General features: G+C 40.2%; 2 protein-coding genes across 2 annotated transcripts in view; both read left to right on the top strand.

Moving 5' to 3' along the window:
* The window catches only part of LOC125263226 (E3 ubiquitin/ISG15 ligase TRIM25-like), a 22,414-nt gene extending 8,365 nt beyond the window's left edge, over window positions 1-14,049 (top strand). The window contains exons 5-6 of the mRNA XM_048182236.1: window positions 12,830-12,952; window positions 13,486-14,049. Of these exons, the coding sequence (XP_048038193.1) occupies window positions 12,830-12,952; window positions 13,486-14,049 (687 nt within the window). The remainder of the gene's footprint in view (window positions 1-12,829; window positions 12,953-13,485) is intronic.
* LOC125265345 (E3 ubiquitin-protein ligase TRIM39-like) lies at window positions 14,047-23,742 on the top strand. The gene is made up of 4 exons (XM_048185489.1): window positions 14,047-14,777; window positions 14,864-14,981; window positions 22,525-22,551; window positions 22,662-23,742. Exons 1-4 carry the CDS (start codon window positions 14,052-14,054, stop codon window positions 23,195-23,197), a joined length of 1,407 nt encoding a protein of 468 aa, XP_048041446.1. The 5' UTR covers window positions 14,047-14,051; the 3' UTR covers window positions 23,198-23,742.

The following is a 23,742-nucleotide window of genomic DNA, read 5'->3' as shown; positions in this document are numbered from 1 at the left end:
CAGGGCACGGGTCCCGCTGCTGCCGAGGCACAGCGTAGACTTTGCTCCTGGGGTTCACAAATGGATCTGGTGGAGGGGTTAGAGACGGGTCCTGCCCTATCTCGACCCTCACCTGCCAGATCTGCTGCCTCTTCTCTGGCTGCGGAAGCACGCATAGCGGTTTCTTCCCCCAGAGTGGAGGCACCGGAGCTTCGCTTATCTGTCTCTGAGGAGATGGATGTAGCGAGCGCCGGTGCTGGAGATGAGGACCCGCCATCCGCATCTCCAGCATATGAGGAGCTTTTAGAGGTGTTGACTCGGGCAGTGGCTAAATTAAATATCGAATGGCCAGAAGAAAGACCTGAAGCGCGAGTTAAAAGTAAATTAGATGAGCGCTTTCTCCCTGCCCGAGCACAACCTCAGCCCCGGGGATTGCCGTTCTTTCCAGATCTCCACACTGAGGTTTCAAGATTGTGGCAGAGTCCGGCACATTTCCGTGTTCATAACCCAGCAACATCTCTGTATAGTAACATCATGGGAGGGAAAGAACACGGTTATACGGCGATGCCTCAGGTCGAAGAGACGCTCACGAGCTATCTCTCGCCTGAGTCAGCATCATCTTTAAAATCCCTGACTTTGCCCACCAGACCCCTGCGTACAACATCAGCGTTGGTGGGCAGGGCTTACACCTCAGCGGGTCAGGCAGTAGCATGTCTCCATACTATGTCGATCCTCCAGGCATACCAAGCTGATCTGCTGGGGGAAATAGATCAGAGTGGCGAGGCGTCTTTTGAGTGTATTCAGGAATTGAGGAAGGCAACTGCCACGGAGAGGCATTTATGGCTGAATTTATCGGACATTAAAGAACGCGATAAAGCAGTGCTCCTTGACGCGCCAGTGTCTGTTCAGGGTCTCTTCGGCGACTCCGTAACATCGGTCGTCGAGAGGTTCCAGGAGGCAAAACGTCAGTCTGCAGCCTTTCAAAAGTTTTTCCCTTGCCGCTCTGCTGAGGCTGCTGAGCGGAAGTGAAGCCTTCTCGAGGTAAAACCGATCTGCGGACTGTTATTATTGCCAGAAAGGCTGCGGAAAAGTCCTGACACGAGGGGTCCAGGACTTCTGAGGGCAGCCCCCTCCGGAGAGGGTCCAGAAAAATTAAAATCTATAAAGTTGACCCGTCTTCGGTGCCCTCAGGGGGCCGTTCTGTCAACCCCGCCACCTCGTGTGTCTCGGGGCACAGCAGCCCCCCCCGATCCTCTGAGGAGGGTCGGTCAGCGCTTGATTTGACTGTTCCCTGCCGGTGCGCCGCTCGAGAGACTGGTTCCCTTAGTAGAATATTTAGAAGAATGGAAAAGTCTTCCCAATATTTCTCAATGGGTGCTGCAAATGATAAAAAAGGGTTACAAAATACAATTCGGGTTTCGCCCGCCCCAGTTCAACGGGGTCCTCGCTACAGTAGTGGACCCCCAGCAGTCTCTGGTCATGGAACAAGAAGTGATGACACTTTTGCAAAAGGGAGCTATAGAGAGGGTTCCTCCCACCAGCATACAGTCAGGATTTTACAGCCGATACTTCATAGTTCTGAAGAAGGATGGAGGGTTGCGTCCTATTCTAGATTTACGCATGTTAAATCGTTCAGTGCAAAGGCTCAAGTTCAAGATGCTAACACTCAAACAGATCACTACACAGATCAGGTCCGAGGACTGGTTTGTGACAATAGATCTGAAAGACGCGTACTTCCATGTATCAATCCATCCTTCGCATTGGAAGTTCCTCAGGTTTGCTTTCGGGGGCGAAGCTTACCAATACAAGGTTCTTCCGTTTGGCCTATCCCTTTCACCCCGCACCTTCACGAAGTGCGTGGATGCAGCGCTGGCTCCTCTATCGACGATTGGTTGATTCTAGCTCAATCAGAGCAACAGGCAGTTCAACATCGAGATGTAGTTCTGTCCCATATGAAGAGGTTAGGGTTGAGACTCAATGCCAAGAAAAGTGTGCTTTTACCGGCTCAGACTACCAATTACCTAGGGGTAGTTTGGGATTCCACTTCGATGCAGGCACATTTGTCCCCTGCTCGGGTGAATTCCATTCTCTCAACCGTGAAAGGGGTGAAATTAGGCCAGTCACTCACTGTGAAGCAATTACAGAGAATGTTGGGTCTGATGGCAGCTGCGTCCAACGTGATACCTTTTGGCCTGCTGCACATGAGACCCCTACAGTGGTGGCTCAGAACCAGGGGGTTTTCTCCGAGGGGAAATCCTTTTCGCACAATCAAGGTCACGCGGCGATGCCTTCGTGCTTTGGCGGTGTGGAAGAAGCCCTGGTTTCTATCCCAAGGTCTTGTGCTGGGAGCTCCTTGTCGTCGCAAAATGCTAACGACGGATGCTTCTCTCACAGGGTGGGGAGCGATCATGAGTGGTCGCTCAGCTCAAGGTCTTTGGGAGGACCATCATCGATCTCGGCATATAAATCAGCTGGAGATGATGGCGGTATTTCGAGCACTCAAATACTTCCTCCCAGACCTGAGGGGCCATCACGTGTTAGTTCAGTCAGACAACATGTCGGTGGTCTCTTATATCAACCATCAGGGGGGTCTGATGTCTCGCCAATTGTGCAAGTTAGCTCATCAGATCCTCCTGTGGTCCCAGGGCAAGCTTCTCTCTCTGAGAGCAGCTTATATCCCGGGACATCAAAATGTGGGAGCAGACATCCTGTCGAGGCAGGGGCCGAGGTCCGGGGAATGGAGGCTCCATCCCGAAGTGGTGGAGCTGATTTGGAAAAAGTTCGGTCGTGCACAAGTCGACCTATTTGCCTGACCTATTTGCCACTGCTAATGCTTCCTGCTTCGCTACTGTTTGGACGCTCTTGCTTACAGCTCCGCGCTTTGCTCTATTGCTTTTATATTTTATCTCCTAATTTTAACTACAGCAAATCGGCACAGTGCTCAAACGACAAATCTTGGCAACAACAATCTTTTTAACTGGAAGAATTGCTACAAAAAAAGGGAATTTTTATCCAACCAGCCTCCCACTGACCGCCATCAGCTTACATTCCGGAGAAGGGAAAACACAGCTGCCTACATCCAAAAGGATTAGAAATAATATGCCTCTTCTGGTTGAAGAATCTACCTGCTGCACAAACTGCCACAGACTTCTACAAAGGATTGCAGTTCTTGAAACAAAGTTACTTGCGGGACTACCAAACCAGAAGGAACACACAACAGAGCTTCGTCATGGACGTCCTCAGCACAAAGCCGGTGAGTCCCATGAATCTAATGCCCCTAAACAGACCGTACTGAGTGCCGGAACTGATCAGCACATTAATCGATGGCACACACAGGGAGCGAGACCCAAAGGCACTCGAGACATTAGATTGTCACCAGTATCACATATTAATGCAGTAGCATCCTCTACCCCAAACACTAGCTCTCTACCACGCCAATACATCTGGAGAACAGATTTTAAGTGTTAATGAATGTGGGTGAGGAATCTCCAGACTTGATGAATGTGGGTGAGGAATCCCCAAACATGATCGGACACAGATCAAATCAGCCAGCAGCTAACACCGATGCTAACTGCCGCTCAAGGTTGAACAGTCAGCGGCACTCAGCTCTTAGAGCAGCCGAGCCCAGGACTCTGATAGTGGGTGACTCTATTATCAGAAACATTAGCAGCAGGGATACAACTACATGCTGCCTTCCACAAGCAACAGTTTCTGATGTAAACAGGGAACTTAAGAGCATTCTGATGAAATATAAGACTGCAAATCGACTAATCATTCATGTGGGGAAGAATGATATTCGGAAGGAGCAGTCAGAACTCCTTAAGAGGGATTTCAATGAACTTTTTGAAATGCTTAAAAGACTAAAAGTTCAGTCGTTCATCAGTGGACCACTCCCAGCAAGAGGAACAAATAGATTTACACGGTTGCTTGGACTTAACACATGGCTGCAAAAAACCTGCAACTTAAAAGGACTGAACTTCATCGACAACTTCAATCTGTTCTGGAGTCAGAGACAATTGTTCACTCATGATGGCCTGCACCCAAACAAACTGGGCTCAAGAGTGCTAAAGGACAATATCTACTTCTGCAATTTCCTCAGAGTTTGACTGTTTTGTTATTACTGGGGACTTTAACATCCACATAGAAAATGCAGAATCCAGTATGGCAAAAGAAATCATAACTGTTCTGAATACTTTTGATCTGACTCAGCATGTACATGGACCTACACACAATCGTGGACACACTCTAGATTTAATTATTAGTAAGGGTCTAAAACATTTCATCCATTGTCATTAAGGATGTAGCGCTATCTGATCATTTCTGTATTTTCTTTGAAATATTGATCTGTCCGACTGTTGAAGCTAGATCGGTCTCGGGCAAAAAGCGATGCTTAAATGAGAATACTAGTGCACTGTTTATGAAGGCTATATCTTTGACACCAAGCATATCTGCAGACTCTGTTGATTTTCTCCTTGATTCTTTTAACTCAAAAGTACAGAATGTTATTGATAACATTGCTCCTGTGAAAGTCAGGAAGAAAAGTGGCAGACAAAAAGCACCGTGGAGAAACTCAACAGCAGTGCAAAATATGAAAAGACAATGCAGAAAAGCTGAGCGCATGTGGCGAAAGACAAAACTTGAAATTCATTTATAACATCTATAAAGATATTCTTCATGCTTTCAATGTGGAATTAGGCAAAGCTAGACAGACCTTCTTCTCAAATATAATAAACAGAAACTTAAACAACACCCGCACTCTTTTTGCTACTGTAGAGAGACTAACAAACCCCCCAAGTCAGATTCCTAGTGAAATGCTCTCAGACAGCAAATGTTGTGAGTTTGCTTCCTTTTTCTCTGAGAAAATTAATAATATCAGAAAGGCGATCAGCACATCCTTGAGCTGCACTGGGGTAAAACAGATCAGATCACAACCTCAGAAAGTAGCTATTATGTCTGATTTCGAAGCAATTGATGGTAAAATTTTGGAAGAAACAGTACAGCACCTTAAAACATCAACCTGCGCCCTTGACACACTTCCCACATCTTTTTTCAAAAGAGTGTTTAACTGTTTAGAAGCAGATCTCCTAGAAGTGGTAAATGCCTCACTTCTCTCTGGGACTTTTCCAAAATCCCTGAAAACTGCAGTTGTTAAGCCCCTCCTGAAAAAGAGCAATCTGGATAACACCATATTGAGCAACTACAGGCCAATCTCAAATCTTCCTTCATAGGCAAGATCATTGAAAAAGTTGTTTTCAATCAGCTGAACAAGTTCTTAAGCTTGAATGGATACTTTGACAACTTTCAATCTGGTTTCTGACCGCATCACAGCACAGAGACAGCACTCATAAAGATAATAAATGATATTTGCCTAAACACAGATTCAGGTAAATTATCAGTGCTGGTTCTACTCGACCTCAGTGCTGCGTTTGACACTGTTGATCACAACATTCTTCTTGACAGGCTCGAAAACTGGGTTGGGCTTTCTGGGATGGTCCTTAAATGGTTCAGGTCATACTTAGAAGGGAGAGGTTATTATGTGAGTATCGGTGACTATAAGTCTGAGTGGACATCCATGACATGCGGAGTCCCTCAAGGTTCAATACTTGCACCCCTCCTGTTCAAGCTATATATGCTGCCACTGAGCCAAATAATGAGAAAGAACCAAATTGCATATCACAGCTATGCAGATGACACCCAGATTTACCTAGCCCTCTCACCTAACGACTACAGCCCCATTGACTCCCTGTGCCAATGCATTGATGAAATTAAAAATTGGATGTGCCTAAACTTCCTTCAGTTAAACAAAGACAAAACTGAAGTCATTGCTTTTGGAAACAAAGACGAAGTTCTCAAAGTGAACACCTACCTTCACTCTAGGGTCAAACAACTAAAAATCAAGTCAGGAATCTTGGTGTGATTCTGGAGTCAGACCTGAGTTTCAGTAGCCATGTAAAGACAATAACTAAATCAGCATATTATCATCTTAAAATATTGCAAGAATTAGATGCTTTGTCTCCAGTCAAGACTTAGAGAAACTTGTTCATGCTTTCATCACCAGCAGGGTGGATTACTGTAATGGGCTCCTCACTGGCCTTCCCAAAAAGACCATAAGACAACTGCAGCTCGTACAGAACGCTGCTGCCAGGATACTGAGCAGAACCCGAAAACATGAACACATCACACCAGTCCTCAAGTCCTTGCACTGGCTTCCAGTTGCATTTAGAATTGATTTTAAAGTACTGTTACTCGTTTATAAATCACTCAATGGCCTAGGACCCCAATACATTGCAGATATGCTCATAGAATATAAACCTAACAGATCACTCAGATCATCAGGATCAACACACTTAAAAATACCAAGGGTTCACTCAAAGCAGGGAGAGTCTGCTTTTAGCTGTTACGCCAGCCGCAGCTGGAACCAGCTTCCAGAAGAGATCAGGTGTGCTCCTACAGTAGCCACATTCAAATCCAGACTCAAAACACATCTTTTTATCTATGCATTTGCTGATTGAGCACTGTGCTATGTCCGAACTGTTTGCACTTTATTTTATACGTATTATCTTTTTATTCTTTAAATTCCTTTTCCTGTTTTTATTTCATTTTTAATGTATTTTGAGAGGGTTCGCCGGGACGGGGTCCGTCTAATGTTGGTAGCCCCGTTCTGGCCGACCCGAGTATGGTTCACGGATCTAGTATCCCTCTTAGAAGATTCCCCCATGGAGATTCCTGTCAGACAAGACCTCTTGTCTCAGTTGGGCGGTGCAATAGTTCACCCGCGCCCAGAAATATGGAAACTGTGGGCTTGGCCCCTGAGGGGGCAAAGCTCGAAGAATCTGGTCTCTCAACTGAGGTTGTAGAGACCATTCTCGACTCCAGAGCTCCAACCACGAGAAAACTGTACGCGTATAAGTGGAAACTGTTTGCTACTTGGTGTAGCCACTCTCAGGTGGATCCATTCCACTCTTCTATCAGTCAAGTACTGCAATTTCTCCAAGAGAAGTTCTCGGAGGGTTTAACTCCTTCTACATTGAAGGTTTATATTGCTGCTATTTCCGCTTATCACACAAAAATAGAAGGTCTTTCTGCTGGTAAAAACCCTTTAGTTGTACGTTTTCTCCGTGGTACTCAGAGGCTGAGGCCTGTTGTACGCACAAAAATGCCTTCCTGGGACTTAGCCATTGTGTTGGAAGGGTTAGCTGCGGCTCCCTTTGAACCTCTAGAGGAAGCATCTGAGAAGATCCTTACTCTCAAAACCTTATTTCTTCTGGCCATAACATCCCTCAAAAGAATCGGGGACTTACAAGCACTATCGGTTGCTCCTTCATGTTTGGACTTTGCACCTGGAATGGTCAAAGCCTTTTTACATCCTAGACCTGGATATGTTCCTAAGGTCCCTACAAATGTCCCAGGGCCTATTGTGCTGCAGGCCTTCTGTCCTCCACCTTTTACGAATCCGGATCAGGAAAAATTAAATCTGCTCTGCCCGGTGAGGGCTTTAGACGCGTATGCCCACAGAGCTGCCCTGTGGCGAAAGACTGAACAACTGTTTGTGTGTTACAGTTCTCCTAGTAAGGGAGGTCCTGCGTCTAAGCAGAGAATGAGTAAGTGGGTGGTCGAGGCCATCTCTCTTGCTTACAAATCGGCCGGACAGCCCCCTCCTTTAGCTGTCCGGGCACATTCTACCAGGGGCATGGCTGCCTCAAAGGCTTTGATGTCGGGGGTTCCCCTCCAAGACATATGTGATGCTGCTGGGTGGTCTTCTCAGCTTACTTTTGTTAGGTTTTATAACCTTGATTTGGGCTCCACTCCAGGGTCCTCAGTCCTGTCGTCCTGAAATAATAACACAACAGGCATTTGGTCTTATGGCCTAGTTGGGATAGCGTTCCCAAAGCGACTACGCAGCGTCGATGTTCCCATGAAAGGGAACATCTCGGGTTACGTCTGTAACCCTGGTTCCCTGAATAAGGGAACGAGACGCTGTGTAGCTTAGCCATACTCCCTGCACGCCTGTGAGCGTCTGCTTCATCCATATCAGAAGCTGGCATTCTTTGTTCTCAGGGGTGCTTTATAGTTTCCTGGTCCGTGACGTCACCCGCTCTGACGTCCCGCTACACTATTGGTTTGATTTCACGAGTGCTTCAAGACGTAATCACGCAGAGGCGTTCCCAAAGCGACTACGCAGCGTCTCGTTCCCTTATTCAGGGAACCAGGGTTACAGACGTAACCCGAGACGTTTTTATGGGAGCAAAGATGTCCAAGTTGGCTGTAAGGACATTGTTAAATATAGAGATTTTATCCTCAAGAGGAGCAGAAGTCATAGCATTTAAGGAAGAGACCATCGAATTAGCAAAAATAGCATGATCAATTGATTGCCATTTACGGAATGAAATAGATCGTGAAGTTTCTCTACTAGAAAGTGATACCTCAATATTAAAAAGATAGCAAAATGGTCCGAAAGACCAACATCCACAGCAGAAAAAAATTAGAGAGAAAAGAGTCATTTGCAATGACTAAATCCAGTGTATGCCCCTTACAATGAGTGGGAACATTTACAAACTGAGAGAGATTAAAACAGTCCAAGAGTGATAGAAAATCCTTGGCCCGCTGTCTGATCTACATGTATGTTAAAATCACCCAGAATCAAAATTCTCTTAAATTTGACAGACAATATGGACAGTAGATCAGCAAACTCAGACAGAAAATCCTTATTTGGTTTTGGAGGTCTATAAATAGTGACCATAGCAGCATGTGAGTAGCATGAGAAGCAGATACATTTACAGTTTTTCTCAGTCGCTTTGGTGCATTTCTCACATCACTATTTACATTTGCACAACAGTTAGTTCAACCTCCACAACATTTAGTCATTTGTGCACATCATAGTAGCAGTTTCTCATTCCTTCGAACAAATTGCAAATGCTTTTGGACATGCATCAATCGCTTTCATACAACTCTCTGCTGTTTTATAACATTATCATTTGCTTATGTCATGTCAGTCAAAATTAACTATACTTGTGAATGCTGAATAGTCATTCCATATAAAACTAATAGTCCTCATTTCATTGCTTGAGTCATTACATACAAAAATGTTGAACTAGTTGTCAAAATCTGTCAAGCAAATTTTACATATTTTTTTAAATCTTTTTTTTTTTTTTTCCTGAAAATGTCTCCTAAATTGAACAATTTCTCTCAGATGAATCTCAACTTTCACTGATGAGAAGGTGTGTGTGAAGCATTAGTTGCAACCAATGATAAGCCACTTCTCTACAATCCCATAAACACCCACTTTACAAGCATATACGAACCAAGCAGGACATAGTGTGTACCATTTCTACAATACTGTGACACAGAAGTGGAAGGTCAGCCTCATGGAAGAGGGGTAAGGGTGCGGGAAGAAGGGGAAGAAGGGGAAGGGGACAAAACAGGGGAAGAGGAAGAAGAGGCCAATAGGCAGATCCCTGATGAAATCAGGGCTACAATTGTGGATCATGTTGTCAATCACGGCCTCACAATGGCTGAGGCTGGTCGAAGGTGCAGCCAAATGTTGGGAGAACCACTGTAAATTCAATTATTCAAACATTTCGTTGGGAGAACAGGTGTGTATAACTGGACAGTCATTCAGCACTAAACAATCTGCACTGCACTACTGTCATCGTGTCATACATGAAGCTTGCAGTGGGACAAGAACTTGTCACTGTACAATTTACATTTAGACGTACAGCTTTACTGCATCACACATTTAGTGTATTGTAGTGTACAGTAGTGTTACAGTAAAGATTTGCCATATGTACTGCAATATTGTTTACAGTTGTGCACAGCTCTACCCAAAGGGAGTTTATGTTTGTTGCAAATAAGGGTGTATTTTTTCTTTTGCACAATGCTGTGAACAAATTAGAATTGCAAAGAGCATATGCAGTAAAAATGTGAAACATACATATTCAGTGTCTTGTACTCAGTTACCTCACTAAATACAGTAATGTGTAACTTTACTGTATTTTTCAAATGGCTGTGCAAATAGTATATAGTGCTGTCTTGAGCATTTTCAGGTAGTGTCACCAAGATCTGACTTTTTTGCATTGGAAAACATTGACAGAGTAAACTGTCATAATGAAAACATGACAAAGCCATTTGACTATCTTGTTCATAAACAATGGTGTCAGGACTTTTCATCTTGATGACACTGACACTTTCATTGACACGAATACTTGCTTTTGAGGAATGACCTATCCATTTGAGCAAGTGACACGCTTTTGCAGGTTATCAACTAGGTTTTGCAGTTTGTACTAATTGTTTTGAGAACTGCATTAACTGTTGTGCAAATGTAAATAGTGATGTGAGAAATGCACCAAAGCGACTGAGAAAAACTGTAAAACAAGGCATTCAAATGTTTTAAAAGGAGGCACGGACACAGGGTGTATCTTGTATTGTAGTTTATAGACCACTATAATACCCCCACCTCTACCTGTAGTCCGGGAGAGTCCATAGCCCGCTGGAGTCAGCTTATTAAAAAGAAGACCATCATCCTGTTTGTGACAAGTTTCCGTAAGAAACAATAAGTCCAGTTTTTTGTCCATGATAAAATCCGACAGAAGCAAGGGTTTATTGTTCACAGAGCGCACGTTTAATAACGCGGCATTTAAAGGGCTTGCAATCACCGCAGCGCAGGATTTCAACTCACCCGGCAAAACTGACAAGTTAGCAAAATCAACACCAGAATAAGACGGTCTACTAGTCCTTCGTCGGCAGCATAATTTCACAAAGCTGAAGTCAGACCATGCTGTTTTTGCTGTTAATCTTGAAATTATACAATAATTTAATTAAAAACAACTGATCATGCTCATGTACATAACATCTTTGTTGGGATTGTGATAAAAATCCAGTGTTTGCTTATAATATTGGCCAATTTGCTTCGGCTTTACTTTTTGGCCATGAAAAATCAAAATAGGTGCATCACTAATAATAATTTAAAAAAAAAAAAAAAAAGCATTATTTAAAAAATGTTTTTTTTTTTTCTCTGCTGTTTGTTGTTTATATGGTTAATATTAATGCAGCTATCAGTACACTAAGGTGACATATAGACATATAAACATATAAATATGTTTATACTAAATATTACAGTTTTTTACAGACGCTAGGACACATTTCTCAATACTTAGGTCACTTTTGCAAAACTCTTCACACAGTTCTCCTAACCAACTTTCAGCTTGGCAAAGCAGTTAATTTCACATTCAAAATGCACTACAACTACCAAAACACTTTATTCAGGTCTCAAATCAACTCATTCTTCCAGAACACTAGCAAAGGTTGACAGCCGACAAACACACTTTGTCACCCACAAAACAATGACCTAAAAAACACTAACAACATGTAGCATTATACAATGTTTTCTTGTGTAAAACAAGGACATATCTCTGTTTATAATTCACTGCAATATATGTTACTGGAATAAATCAGACATGATGCAGAATTCGTCAATATTTTATGTTGTTTATTTATTTTTATTTTTTTGCACTGAGTAATTCCAAAATACAAAATACAATGAGAATCAGCTGTGGCTGGTCCAATTGTCCAATTGTTTTTATAGCATTTAATTTTAAGATTTTAAATATATTTCATTAAAATATTACTGTATGAATGTAGCAAATTGCTGTCTTATTCAGTTTTGTATTATGTTATTGTTTTGAACATAAGTTTAACAGTTTTGAAAACAGTATGTAAGCATGTGCAAATAGGCCTGTATGTACAAAGAGTTTTGGCAGTTGTTGTGTCTGAGTGAGAAAAGAATTCATGAAATTTGAGAGATGTAGTCATTGAATGCATTTTGTGCCAAAGCAATGATAATTGATCCTCAGTTTAGCCCACATAGACTTCTGTTGTGCTCACTGTGTGAAGAGTTTTGCAAAAGTGACCTAAGTATTGAGAAATGTGTCCTAGCATCTGTAAAAAACTGTAGTATAAACATATTTATACTAGGGATAGTTCACACAAAATGATCATATTTTTTCCAAACCTGTAAAATGTGGTGGTGGAGATGCAAAAAACTGTTGAGAAACTGTAGCTTTGAATATAGGCCTTCTCTCGAGATAATTGGGTAGATCATTTCACTTCATTTTCTTTATAAACATTCTAAATGTTACAAACAAACTTTGTTAATAAAACAATTTAAACCACTGTGTCATTCGACTCTATACACATATAAAACAACCTATATTATTTACAATATTTTATTGTTGTTATTTAATATTTTATTATCCCTCTGATGCACATCTTTACAAATATAATTTAGGAATGATATATCAATAGTAATTATATATGGATGTTATGTTAAAAGAAACAAATATTTTCTTAATTTGTTTATCAAGATATTGAAATTCTTTACCAAAACATAGGTTATGTCTAATAAACTGCAGATATACAGTATATTTTGTAACTGATGTTAAAAATGCAATTTAGTGGAAAACCAAATCCTGGTGGATAGAGGTTATTTTTATTTACAGGTTGTAAACTTAAAACAGAACATCAAGTTAATATGGTCATTTGTGTTGTTAAGTATTTCAAAGTATTCCAAAGTATTTAGATTAAGTTACTAAACTTGAGTAATGTAATGAAATACGTTACAGATTACTTTTTAAAGCATGTATTTTGTAATCTGTCGTGAAATACATTCTAAAAGTAACCTTCCCAACCCTGGTAATAACATGGTTTTCTTTATGTACCGGAACCATTTCCATATAAGGAACAAGGCTCTGCTAGGATTGAATGGGAGACAGGGAATGGTCCCTGCTTTTGTATTGCAAGTATAGGAGAAGGCTTCGAGAAGTGTTACTTGAACTGAATCTTCCTCTTTTTACAGACTCTCGCCTCCAATGATGGTTTCTTTACTTCATCTCGAACCGTCCACATTTCAAACGGGATGATTATTGGTCTGGGTGTCCTGTTGGTAGCAGCGTTGATCATCATACCTACACAATACACTGTGAGTGTGTGTGTGTGTGTGTGTGTGTGTGTGTGTGTGTGTGTGTAAGTGCATTGGTTTAGGAGTGTGGGGTGGTTTGGTATTTGTGATGCAATGGTCTCAGCAGTTTGGGTGTAATGACTGCTCCAAGACACGAATGGTGGAGGATCCAAATGCAGTGTATTTATTGAAGGGTAATCCACAATCATAAACCATAGACAGGCAAACAGGTCAAAACACAGAGTGGGCAGTCCAAACAAAGAAATGTTGTTTCTTATGCTCAAATAGCATTAAAAATGCTTATTTTTCAGGCTAGACGAGCCAATGCTCATGTGCAGTCATGCGTGAGTCTCAGATTTCTATGGGAACCGGAGCCTATAACTGCAGTGATGCAATGAATTTATCAATCAGCAATTGGCTCTTTTACTTAGGAGGCTGGACCTATTCCACCATATTGCGCGTTGCCATTTCTTCCATTCATAACTAATAGAAGTGAACTGTCTTTCTGTATCTATAGTCTTTGACTCTTCACTGATCTGATCTAATCCATTTAGAGATTTCAGTCTGAGCAGCTTAAGATGAAGAAACAGGCTGAAGATCTCAATAAAGAGCTGAAGATGATGGAGGAACAGCAGAAAGCAGCAAAGAAAGAGGCTGAAGATCTCAATAAAGAGCTGAAGATGATGGAGGAACAGCAGAAAGCAGCAGAAAAAGAGGCTGAAGATCTCATTAAAGAGCTGAAGATGATGGAGGAACAGCAGAAAGCAGCAAAGAAAGAGGCTGAAGATCTCAATAAAGAGCTGAAGATGATGGAGGAACAGCAGAAAGCAGCAGAAAAAGAGGCTGAAGATCTCATTAAAGAGCTGAAGATGATGGAGGAACAGCAGAAAGCAGCAGAGAAACAGGCTGAAGATCTCAATAAAGAGCTGAAGATGATGGAGGAACAGCAGAAAGCAGCAGAGAAACAGGCTGAAGATCTCATTAAAGAGCTGAAGATGATGGAAGAACAGCAGAAAGCAGCAAAGAAAGAGGCTGAAGATCTCATTAAAGAGCTGAAGATGATGGAGGAACAGCAGAAAGCAGCAGAGAAACAGGCTGAAGATCTCAATAAGAGCTGAAGATGATGGAGGAACAGCAGAAAGCAGCAGAGAAACAGGCTGAAGATCTCAATAAAGAGCTGAAGATGATGGAGGAACAGCAGAAAGCAGCAGAGAAACAGGCTGAAGATCTCAATAAAGAGCTGAAGATGATGGAGGAACAGCAGAAAGCAGCAAAGAAAGAGGCTGAAGATCTCAATAAAGAGCTGAAGATGATGGAGGAACAGCAGAAAGCAGCAAAGAAAGAGGCTGAAGATCTCAATAAAGAGCTGAAGATGATGGAGGAACAGCAGAAAGCAGCAGAAAAAGAGGCTGAAGATCTCATTAAAGAGCTGAAGATGATGGAGGAACAGCAGAAAGCAGCAGAGAAAGAGGCTGAAGATCTCAATAAAGAGCTGAAGATGATGGAGGAACAGCAGAAAGCAGCAAAGAAAGAGGCTGAAGATCTCAATAAAGAGCTGAAGATGATGGAGGAACAGCAGAAAGCAGCAAAGAAAGAGGCTGAAGATCTCAATAAAGAGCTGAAGATGATGGAGGAACAGCAGAAAGCAGCAAAGAAAGAGGCTGAAGATCTCAATAAAGAGCTGAAGATGATGGAGGAACAGCAGAAAGCAGCAAAGAAAGAGGCTGAAGATCTCAATAAAGAGCTGAAGATGATGAAGGAACAGCAGAAAGCAGCAGAGAAACAGGCTGAAGATCTCATTAAAGAGCTGAAGCAGGAAATCACTGAGCTGGAGCAGCTCACACAGGTCAGTAAACATCTGTCTCATCAGTGATAATGTGGAATATAATTAATATTTAATATTAATATATAATATTCTCTCTCCTGCTGTAGATGTTCTCATCCCTGTACAGTATTTCACACACCAAGATCTCTGATGTGGACGAGAAATCTCTGAAAAGAGCTCTGAATCTACTGAAGGAACAACTAAATGAAAAACTCATTCAAACTGGTAAGTGAATATCAAATACAGGATTTTTGTCATTAACTAAGAAAATACTAAGAAAAAAAGTGTTTAATTAATTTTAAGCATCTGGGATGTTGCTGATTACCACATTATAAAATCACTAAAAGTTATATCTTCAACTCTTGTCATAATCATTTAAAGCTGCAGTCCTTAACTTTTTGTGTGTTCAAAATTTACAAATTTATATAATAAACATGTACATCATGAATACATTTTCCAAACCAATGTTCCTCCACAAGACGCATTCACTTCTGTTTATCAACCGTTAGAGCACCAAAAGTTCCGGACTGCAGCTTTAAAGAAGTATAATGTGAACTTTAGTGAGATGTAAGGCACATGACGTAACTATCCCTGTACAAACTCAAATGTTATTCACCAGAGTGGAAATTTGTCTTTGGCTCATTAACACTTAAACATCTACTGAGAAACTAACAGGCTATAATAAAACAATACACAGACAAGATCACATTATATAGAAAAGTACAGTTAATGTCATTTTTGAATTGTAATGGCATTTGGGATGAAGGACTTCTTGAACACATTTTTATTATTATTATTAACAACAACTATTAATATTATTTGCCCGAGGGACTCTATAGTGCCTCCCAGATTTCAGGGGCTCAAACTGGCTGAAGGGAAGATGGGAACGATTTGCTATTTTGCTTCCCTTCTTCCTTACCCTTTCTGTGAAAAGTCGTGTTAAAGACTTCTGGGGTTTACCAACTATTTTACTTGCCATTGACACAATTCTATACATTTTATTCTTAAATCTACAATTGATGTTGACCATACCAGCTAGCAGGGAGATGAAAGGTCAGAAGACTCTTAACAGATTTATATGTAGCTCCAAACGTAAGTTCAGGAGGAGCCTAAACATTCAGTCCTGTCGATCATCATTATATAAGCATATATAAAGCATAAGGCAATAATCTGCCAGAGGGGTAAGCAAAATAATCTTAATCCAAACTGAAAGCAACATTATATATCTTATTTTTGGTTTGAAATAAGATTATTTTGCTTACCCCTCTGGCAGATTATTTTGCTTGTTTTAAGGAAAAACTCACTTAATTTTGACTTATTTTTCCTAAAAACAACAAGATAATTTTTAATTGTCAAGAAAATGCTTCTTGATTTAAGAACTTTAAGATATTTTGACTAGAAACAAGACAACAACTCTAAGTAAGAACAGCATTTTTTGCAGTGTAACATTAGTCATTGTTCATAAACGGTTGTACAGCAATCTATATCTGGTGTTACTTTCTCCAATTTTGAGCCGATCTCTCTTTCTATCCTTGAGGACATTGTGCATAAACTAAAGTCCACAAGTTCTCCTCAGGATATTGTTCCGACCCATTTGTTCAAGCAAGTTTTTGAATCAGTTGGCCCATTTTTAGAGTCTAAAATTAACAAGAGTTTGCTTTCAGTTTTTAACAATGTTTTTTCTTGTCACCGACCATGGTAATTTTACAGTACTTTTACTCTCAGACAGCAGCATTTGATACGATTGATGATGATGCTCAATTGTATTTGTCCTTTAACCCAAATTCTTCCAGTGTCCTGGGGCACTTGTTGGCCTGATAGATGAGGTGAAGTCATGGATGACTGCAAACTGTTTGAGTCTAATGAATTGAAAACAGAAATGATTATATTTGGGCCCTCCGAAATGAGTGATACGGCTGGAATTAATCAAGGTACATTGAGCCCTTTTAGGAAACATCAAGTAAAAAAATAAGGCATGATCTGTGACAGTGCTTTAAAATGTAACTCTCAAATAAGCGAAGTTGTTAAAGCTAGTTTTTATAAACTTAGAATGATTGCCAAGATTAAGCGTTTCTTAACACGTACAGACTTGGAGAAGATCGTTCATGTTTTTATTTTTTCCCGTCTAGATTATTGCAACTCATTTTATTATGGTTCCCAAATGAAACTTTTGGACCGATTACAGATGGTCAAAAATGCTGCCACAAGGCTATTGACAGGTACTCAGAAATATGACCATATTACCCCTGTCTTGAGAGCATTGCATTGTTCACCTGTACCTTATAGAATTAATTTTAAGATTCTACGTTTTGTGTTTAAATCTCAGCATGGCACAGCCCCTCCATACATTGCTGATCTAATTCATGTTCAGGAGTCAAAGAGAACATTACATTCCAATGCACAAAATCTCCTACATGTTCCTCGATCTAAACTAAAGTCCAGAGGTGACCGTGCATTTGCAGTAGTTGCTCCAAGGTTATGGAACAGTTTACCAGTGTATTTGAGACAATTATCATCTCTAAATGATTTTAAGAAACAGTTAAAAACATATTTTTTTACATTGGCTTTTGATCAGGTATGAGTATTGAGGTATTGTCGCTGTAGCTACCAAGTTAGTCTTGAATGTTGGGTGTGAGGCTTTTGTTGTGGTTTTTAATTTTTGTCATTTTTATTTTATTGTACAGCACTATGGTCAACTCTGTTGTTTTATTATGTGCTCTATAAATAAAGTTGGAGATTATGAGTGTATATAAGCAGCAGTCACTGCGTCATCCCAGCGGCAGTTCTTCCAGCATCCCTCCTCCTCCCCATCTCCTCTATTTCTCTTATTCTCCCTCTGCGCAGTACTGTTATAGAGGGGTTTAGTTTGGAGCTCGAGCCGAGCCTCGGGTTCAAGCCTCCTGCGAGGACAGCAAGCCAAGCCAATTAACCATTAAGACTGAACGGGCAGGTGAACTCGTGAAAGTTTAAGATGTGCTGATAAACACAAAGGCTGCTGAGATGTCTGAGAAGACAGAGTCTCTGTGAGCATCTTTTGAAAACATACTAGAGAAGCTCGAGTCCAGAACTGTACCAAGATAATTATAATTTTCCACAATTTCAACATTTTGGCCATTAAGTAAAACTGGCTCAATTATTATATCTTGTTTTATGCAAATAATTCATTCCTTTGTCTTGGCAGCTGGCTAGAGCAATAGCATGTTTCAGGGGCTTTAGCGTGAGCCAGAATCAGCTTGAAATTATGGTTCGAATGATCAATGAATGATTTTTTATACCAACACTTTGCTTCTGATGTATTAGGTCAGTCTTTTGTTCAGTGCTTTCTTTATAACTGTAAAAATAATATAGAATAAATATACATTTATAAAATAAAGATGTCCTGTAAGCGCTCAGTAGAAACTGGACTGACTATCAGTTTGCCACTGGTGTACCAACAGAAAACCGCTGGTGTGACACCCAAAAAACTCTGTCAGACCGACAGCATTTTCAGATTAGTTGGATTGTGCCGATGGTGGTCCAACTGTGTCTAGCCACTGACTTTGTGCCGCCCAAAAAAACGCTGGCGGACCGCCAGATCATCGTTATCTGGGTTAATTAACTGTTTTAGGCCATTTCTGATTTCAGTCATCATGCAGTACATAACCCTGACCACCGGGGGTTCTGCTGGTTAAATGATTGAAATGATTCACATCTTCAGGATTTTTGGCTGAAAAAAAAAATGGAATTCCAGTTTAATCCAGAAGAATCACATCCCTGATTACATAGTGGTCAGATTTCCAGGAATATTCCCCTGACAGCGATTAATATTCCAGTTTAAATGAGTGGGACAGTCCACATATTGCTGAAGATAATGCAGATATTCAGATAAGTCACATCAATGAAAGAAATTTAATCAGGTTGATCTGCAGAGCGAGTGAGAGCATCATTGTTCTTCACTATTCTCTCCACTGCAGCATCAACGTTCGGTCCAGGAACATATGACAGATCTGACTGAACTCCAGCAGGAGATAAAATGATCTGAAATCAATAGTTAAAATCTCCACCCGAACACAGTATTGTGTGACCAGCTATTGTCAAACACACACAGCTCCTCCAGTGGATTGAAATGATCTCGTCTCGTTAGGCCTGGGGTTTATGATGATCTTTGAGTCAAGTTTCTGTAGGGAAAATGAGTTTGCTCTGTCTGATTTTACAATCATGTTCAGCTCTTAGTGTCACAGTTCCAGTCATTCCTGGACTTCATTTCCCATAATCCTCCCTTGTTGTAATTAGTAATCACCACACCCAGCTGCAGCACATTATCTGGACTATTTAAGCTAGTCACATCTTCACACACATTGCGAGGTCTTGTATACTCTGGTTACGCTTCTGATCACTTCTTATTGTTACTGTCTGCCTGTTATTTACCCTGTCTGTTCCCCGTCTACGATTCCCTGCTGCCTGCCTTTGGACAGTGTATTTTTTATTGGACTTACGATTGTTATCTGCCAGCCCTGACCTATTGCCTGTTCCTCAACTACTCTCTGCCATACCTGTTTGCTGTTGTTCCACCGTTGCCTGTTTGACGATGAATTCAGTCTAATAAAGCTTGCATATGGATCTCACCTCGTGTCCCGCCTCGTTACACTTAGCATAAGTTCATCTAGTTTGTTTCTTACCGGACACTCGTTTGACAGGGTAATGACAGTAATTTCCAGTCTGTGTCTTGTTCCTCCTCTATTCATGCCTATTTTAAGCCATGAAAAAAGAAATTTCACAGAAATGTCATTTTGGTGATCAAGATGAGTTTAAGGGATAAAATTATTGACTACAGGGAGAATTTAACAGCAAAAATAACATTTTTTACACTGAATAATTATTGTTACAGCTTTAATAAAAACACAAGCTTGACATTTCTGCTTTTAAACCCTCTGTTATGATCGTCTCATAGACCTTCATTGTAAGTGCATTAATGTTAAACACATTCTGTTTCACAAACTGATGAACGATCAACATTTACATTCGCCTGATGCTGTTACAGTTTTTCTCAATCGATTTGGTACATTTCTCCAAACTCAGGTAACAGCTCTCAAAACAGTTAACACAGCAAACTAAACACACTCTTATGCTGGCGAAACCGTTAAGTATTCACTGCACAATGAAACACAGCATTTTATTCTAGTAATGCATTTATTAAAATTCAATATTAACATCAAAACTAAAAGTGTGTTCTCTGTTGATTTTATAACAAATTCAGCTGAAGATAGACAAAGAAATAAATGAAAATACATGTTTTTCATTAAGTTCTTTAATGAGGAGTTCAGGTGTATAACAATAAGTTGTCACCCCACACACACAAATATATATATTGTGCAAATAAGTACATAGGTAAATAAAAAAAATAAAGTGATAAATGTACTGCATTCATTGAATCAATTATTTTATTGATCATGCCTCTCAATTACATATGGCCAGAGAATTTCATCAACATCACAGAAAATATTTTCACGAGTCATGCATCGTGGGAAAAAACACCTTGAATGCTGTATCCATCCTTGACATGCTTGTGCCCCAATATCTCGACAGGCCTCTTCCATCGCTTGAAGACGACTTACTTGGTTGTAAGGGTTGCGATCATGTACTTCCCATCTCCAAGAGGAGAAGAATTCCTCAATTGGATTCAGGAAAGGAGAATATGGTAGAAGAAACACCATCCTGAATTGTGGGTGATTCTCAAACCACTCTCGCACTAGTGCTGAATGGTGGAATTGGACATTGTCCCAAACAACTACAAAATTCTGCACCATTTGCTCCTGATCACCCTGCGAAAAGAGGATTTCATTGATGTTTAAAAAAAAAAAAAAAAAAAAAAAATGTAGGAGCCTTGCTGTGTTGTATGGTCCCAAGACAGCATTGTGTGCCACAACACCAGTTGTAGAAATTGCTGCACAGAGAGTGATGTTGCCTCGTCGTCGTCCAGGGACATTGACTGTAGCATGATGGCCAATCACATTTCTCCCTCTTCTCCTTTTTTTTTGAAGATTGAAGCCTGCTTCATCAATATACAGGTACTCATAATGAGTTGCACTGCTATCCAACTCCAAGATTCTCTAGAGTAAAAAGAACACAAGGTAAAATATAGTAAATTTGTGTTTTACAGTAATGGCATTGATTGCAGTCAATACTACTGTGAAATTGTTGCTGAAGTTTGAGTTCACACTTTGAAGCAGCAGTATACATAGATATGCCTAAATCTTTTCACATATAGTAGCATGGAATAGTTTATGGACACATACTTAAAATTCAGGAAAAATATATCTTTGAGTTGACAGTAAAATTGCAGTAATTGGGTTGCAAATACTTGAACAAACTGGAATCGCAGCTCCTTCACTCTAACGGAGTTCCTCTCAAAGGGCACCTTGTATACTTGCTTCATTCGGATAGCATTTCTTCTTAGAACACAGTCAATTGTGGAGAGACTGCATTGGTGGATATTGTGGAACAGTTGATTGTCCGGTGTTATTCTTTGCTGAATTTCTTTGAGGCGGAGGGTGTTATTCTGGACCACCATGTCAACAATGGCATGCTCTTGTTCAACTGAAAAAAGTCTTGTTCGTCCACCTGAATGTTCTCTAACTTCAATTCTGAAAAAGGTTTGGACAAGCAGGAACATTTACTGTAGAGATCTAGACCTATGTCAAACAAGACTACATGGACTCTCATTGTAAAAGTAGAATGATATAGTTACTTACCGGTTTTCCCTCTGAAATGTACGGATAATTGAAGCCACTGTGGATCTGTTTATATTGGGCTGAACTCTCTGGCCAGCTTCTCTCAATGAGAGACCATGATTTTTGATATGGTCAATAAGTGTGGCTCTAATTTCATTTGAAACACACGTGTACCCTACCCTCATTCTACCTCTCCTCCCTCCTCTTACATCTTGGCATCCTCTTCCTCTTTGCCCTCCTCTTCCTCCCGGTCCACCTCTTCTTATATTTTCTCTTTCCACTATACCATTGCCCTCCAATCTATCCATCTCTTCAATCTTTTCTCCTCTTCCTACATCCTCAGCTCTTCTCGCTCTTCCTCCTACATCTTCAGCTCTTCTTTCTCTATCTCCTCTTCCTCTTCTCCCTCTACCCTGGCCACCACCTCTCACTCTTAATCCTCTTCTGTTTCCACTGCTCATACTTCTTTTTTTTTTTGTCTTACTGTATCTCCTCATTTGTCTTCTTTGTTCTTCTTCTCTTCCCCTTTTGTAGTTGTTGTAATTACGTAAGACAGCTGTGTGAACAATTAGGAAATTGGCTTTTTCTGTGTTGAGTGGATTACTAACTCATCAGATAACAATTTGGCGTTAATTGAAGACACGAGGTGTGCAACTGACTATTTTACAATTCACAGAGTTTTGTTTGTTGTGTTTTGAAAATGGTACAAAAATGCTTGTGATCTTTGTGAAGAACAATGAAAAAGTTACAAATGTTTTTCCTGATATATTAAAGATTTGGTTGGCTGTATGAACTGCTGTGATAAAATTTGGGATTTTTGTGCACAGTGTTTTGAGAAAATTATGCTTTTGATTTGTGATTTGTATGAAATGAAGGAGAATTTACTATCTGTTTAGGACAATTACAAAGTGTACTGATCACTGTGTTAACTGTTTTGAGAGCTGTTACCTGAGTTTGGAGAAATGTACCAAATCGATTGAGAAAAACTGTAATAGAGAGAAACTCACTGAAATATTCCTATTACTAATTCATCATTATATTGTCATTTGTGTTCACAGAGTTGAAGTTTGTGCAGAAGTTTGCAGGTACAGTGAGATTGACACCAATACACTCACAATACTTTTGATCATAATGTGTTTTAAACACATGAAAATGTTTGTTCTGAAGTTGATTGATAATGTCTGATCTCTCTCAGTGGATGTGACTCTGGATCCTGATACAGCACATCCTCGTCTCATCCTGTCTGATGATGGAAAACAAGTCAGTGATGGAGACATGAAGAGGAACGTCCCAGAAAACCCAAAGAGATTTGATTACTCTCCTTGTGTTCTGGCAAAGGAGGGATTCAGTTCAGGCAGATTTTACTATGAGGTGCAGGTGAAGGGAAAGACTCAGTGGAGTTTAGGAGTGGCCAGAGAATCCATTAACAGGAAGAAGCATACATGGCGGAGTCCCGATAAGGGAGTCTGGGCTGTGACTCATTGGAATTATAAATATGTGGCTCATGACAGCAAATTTGTCTCTTTATCTCTGAGTGTGAAACCTGAGAAGGTGAGAGTGTTTGTGGATTATGAGGAGGGTCTGGTCTCTTTTTCTGATGTGGACTCCAGATCTCATATCTACTCTTTCACTGGTCTGACTTTCACTGACAAACTCTATCCATATTTTTGCCCAGGTTATAATGAAGAAGGTAAAAACTCAAAGCCACTGATCATCACACCTGTCAACTGAAACAAACAAAAAACATAAAATCTGAAAAGATTCAATATGGATGTGATGATTTTAGAATATGTAAATAAAAACCAAAATTTGCACAATCAAGTAGATTTTACTTACAAATATAAAGAAAATTAAAATGTGACACAAGTGCAAAAAAGAAATATATATTCAGGCCTTTAGAAAAAAATCAGTTACTGACAAAACATGAACTATGATGAAATATTTGTGAGTTATATGTACATGTAAATGTCCAATTTGTTACACATCTATATATTTCTTTTGTCTTTCATTAATACTTTGATTTTCAAATCAACTATGAAATTGTTTCTACATTGTTTCTGAAGCCATTTTCTCTCTCCAGCTGTTAACATTGAATTACTTGTGAAATATTGTGATTTTTGGTTTATATTGTAATATCTGAATAAAGTCAAGAGTTCAGTTCTATAACTGATATTGCTTGTAAACTAAATTGTTTGCTAATAAATATGTAAATACACATTTGAGAATGATTTGAGTTCATGAACATCTGCTCACAGAAACAACAGACAGAATATGAA

This window comes from Megalobrama amblycephala, linkage group LG1 (assembly GCF_018812025.1).
Source record: "Megalobrama amblycephala isolate DHTTF-2021 linkage group LG1, ASM1881202v1, whole genome shotgun sequence".
Taxonomy (NCBI): domain Eukaryota; kingdom Metazoa; phylum Chordata; class Actinopteri; order Cypriniformes; family Xenocyprididae; genus Megalobrama; species Megalobrama amblycephala.
The sequence above is the reverse complement of the archived record's forward strand: the minus strand, read 5'-3'. Positions and strand labels throughout refer to the sequence as shown.

What these genes read in the sequence shown, in the direction of transcription:
- LOC125265345 (XM_048185489.1), top strand. Translation starts at nt 14,052, where the DNA reads ATGATGGAGGAACAGCAGAAAGCAGCAGAGAAACAGGCTGAAGATCTC. An exon ending in AGCTGGAGCAGCTCACACAG is followed by an intron (nt 14,778 to 14,863) that starts GTCAGTAAACAT and finishes CTCCTGCTGTAG; the next exon opens with ATGTTCTCATCCCTGTACAG. An exon ending in TGAAAAACTCATTCAAACTG is followed by an intron (nt 14,982 to 22,524) that starts GTAAGTGAATAT and finishes TTGTGTTCACAG; the next exon opens with AGTTGAAGTTTGTGCAGAAG.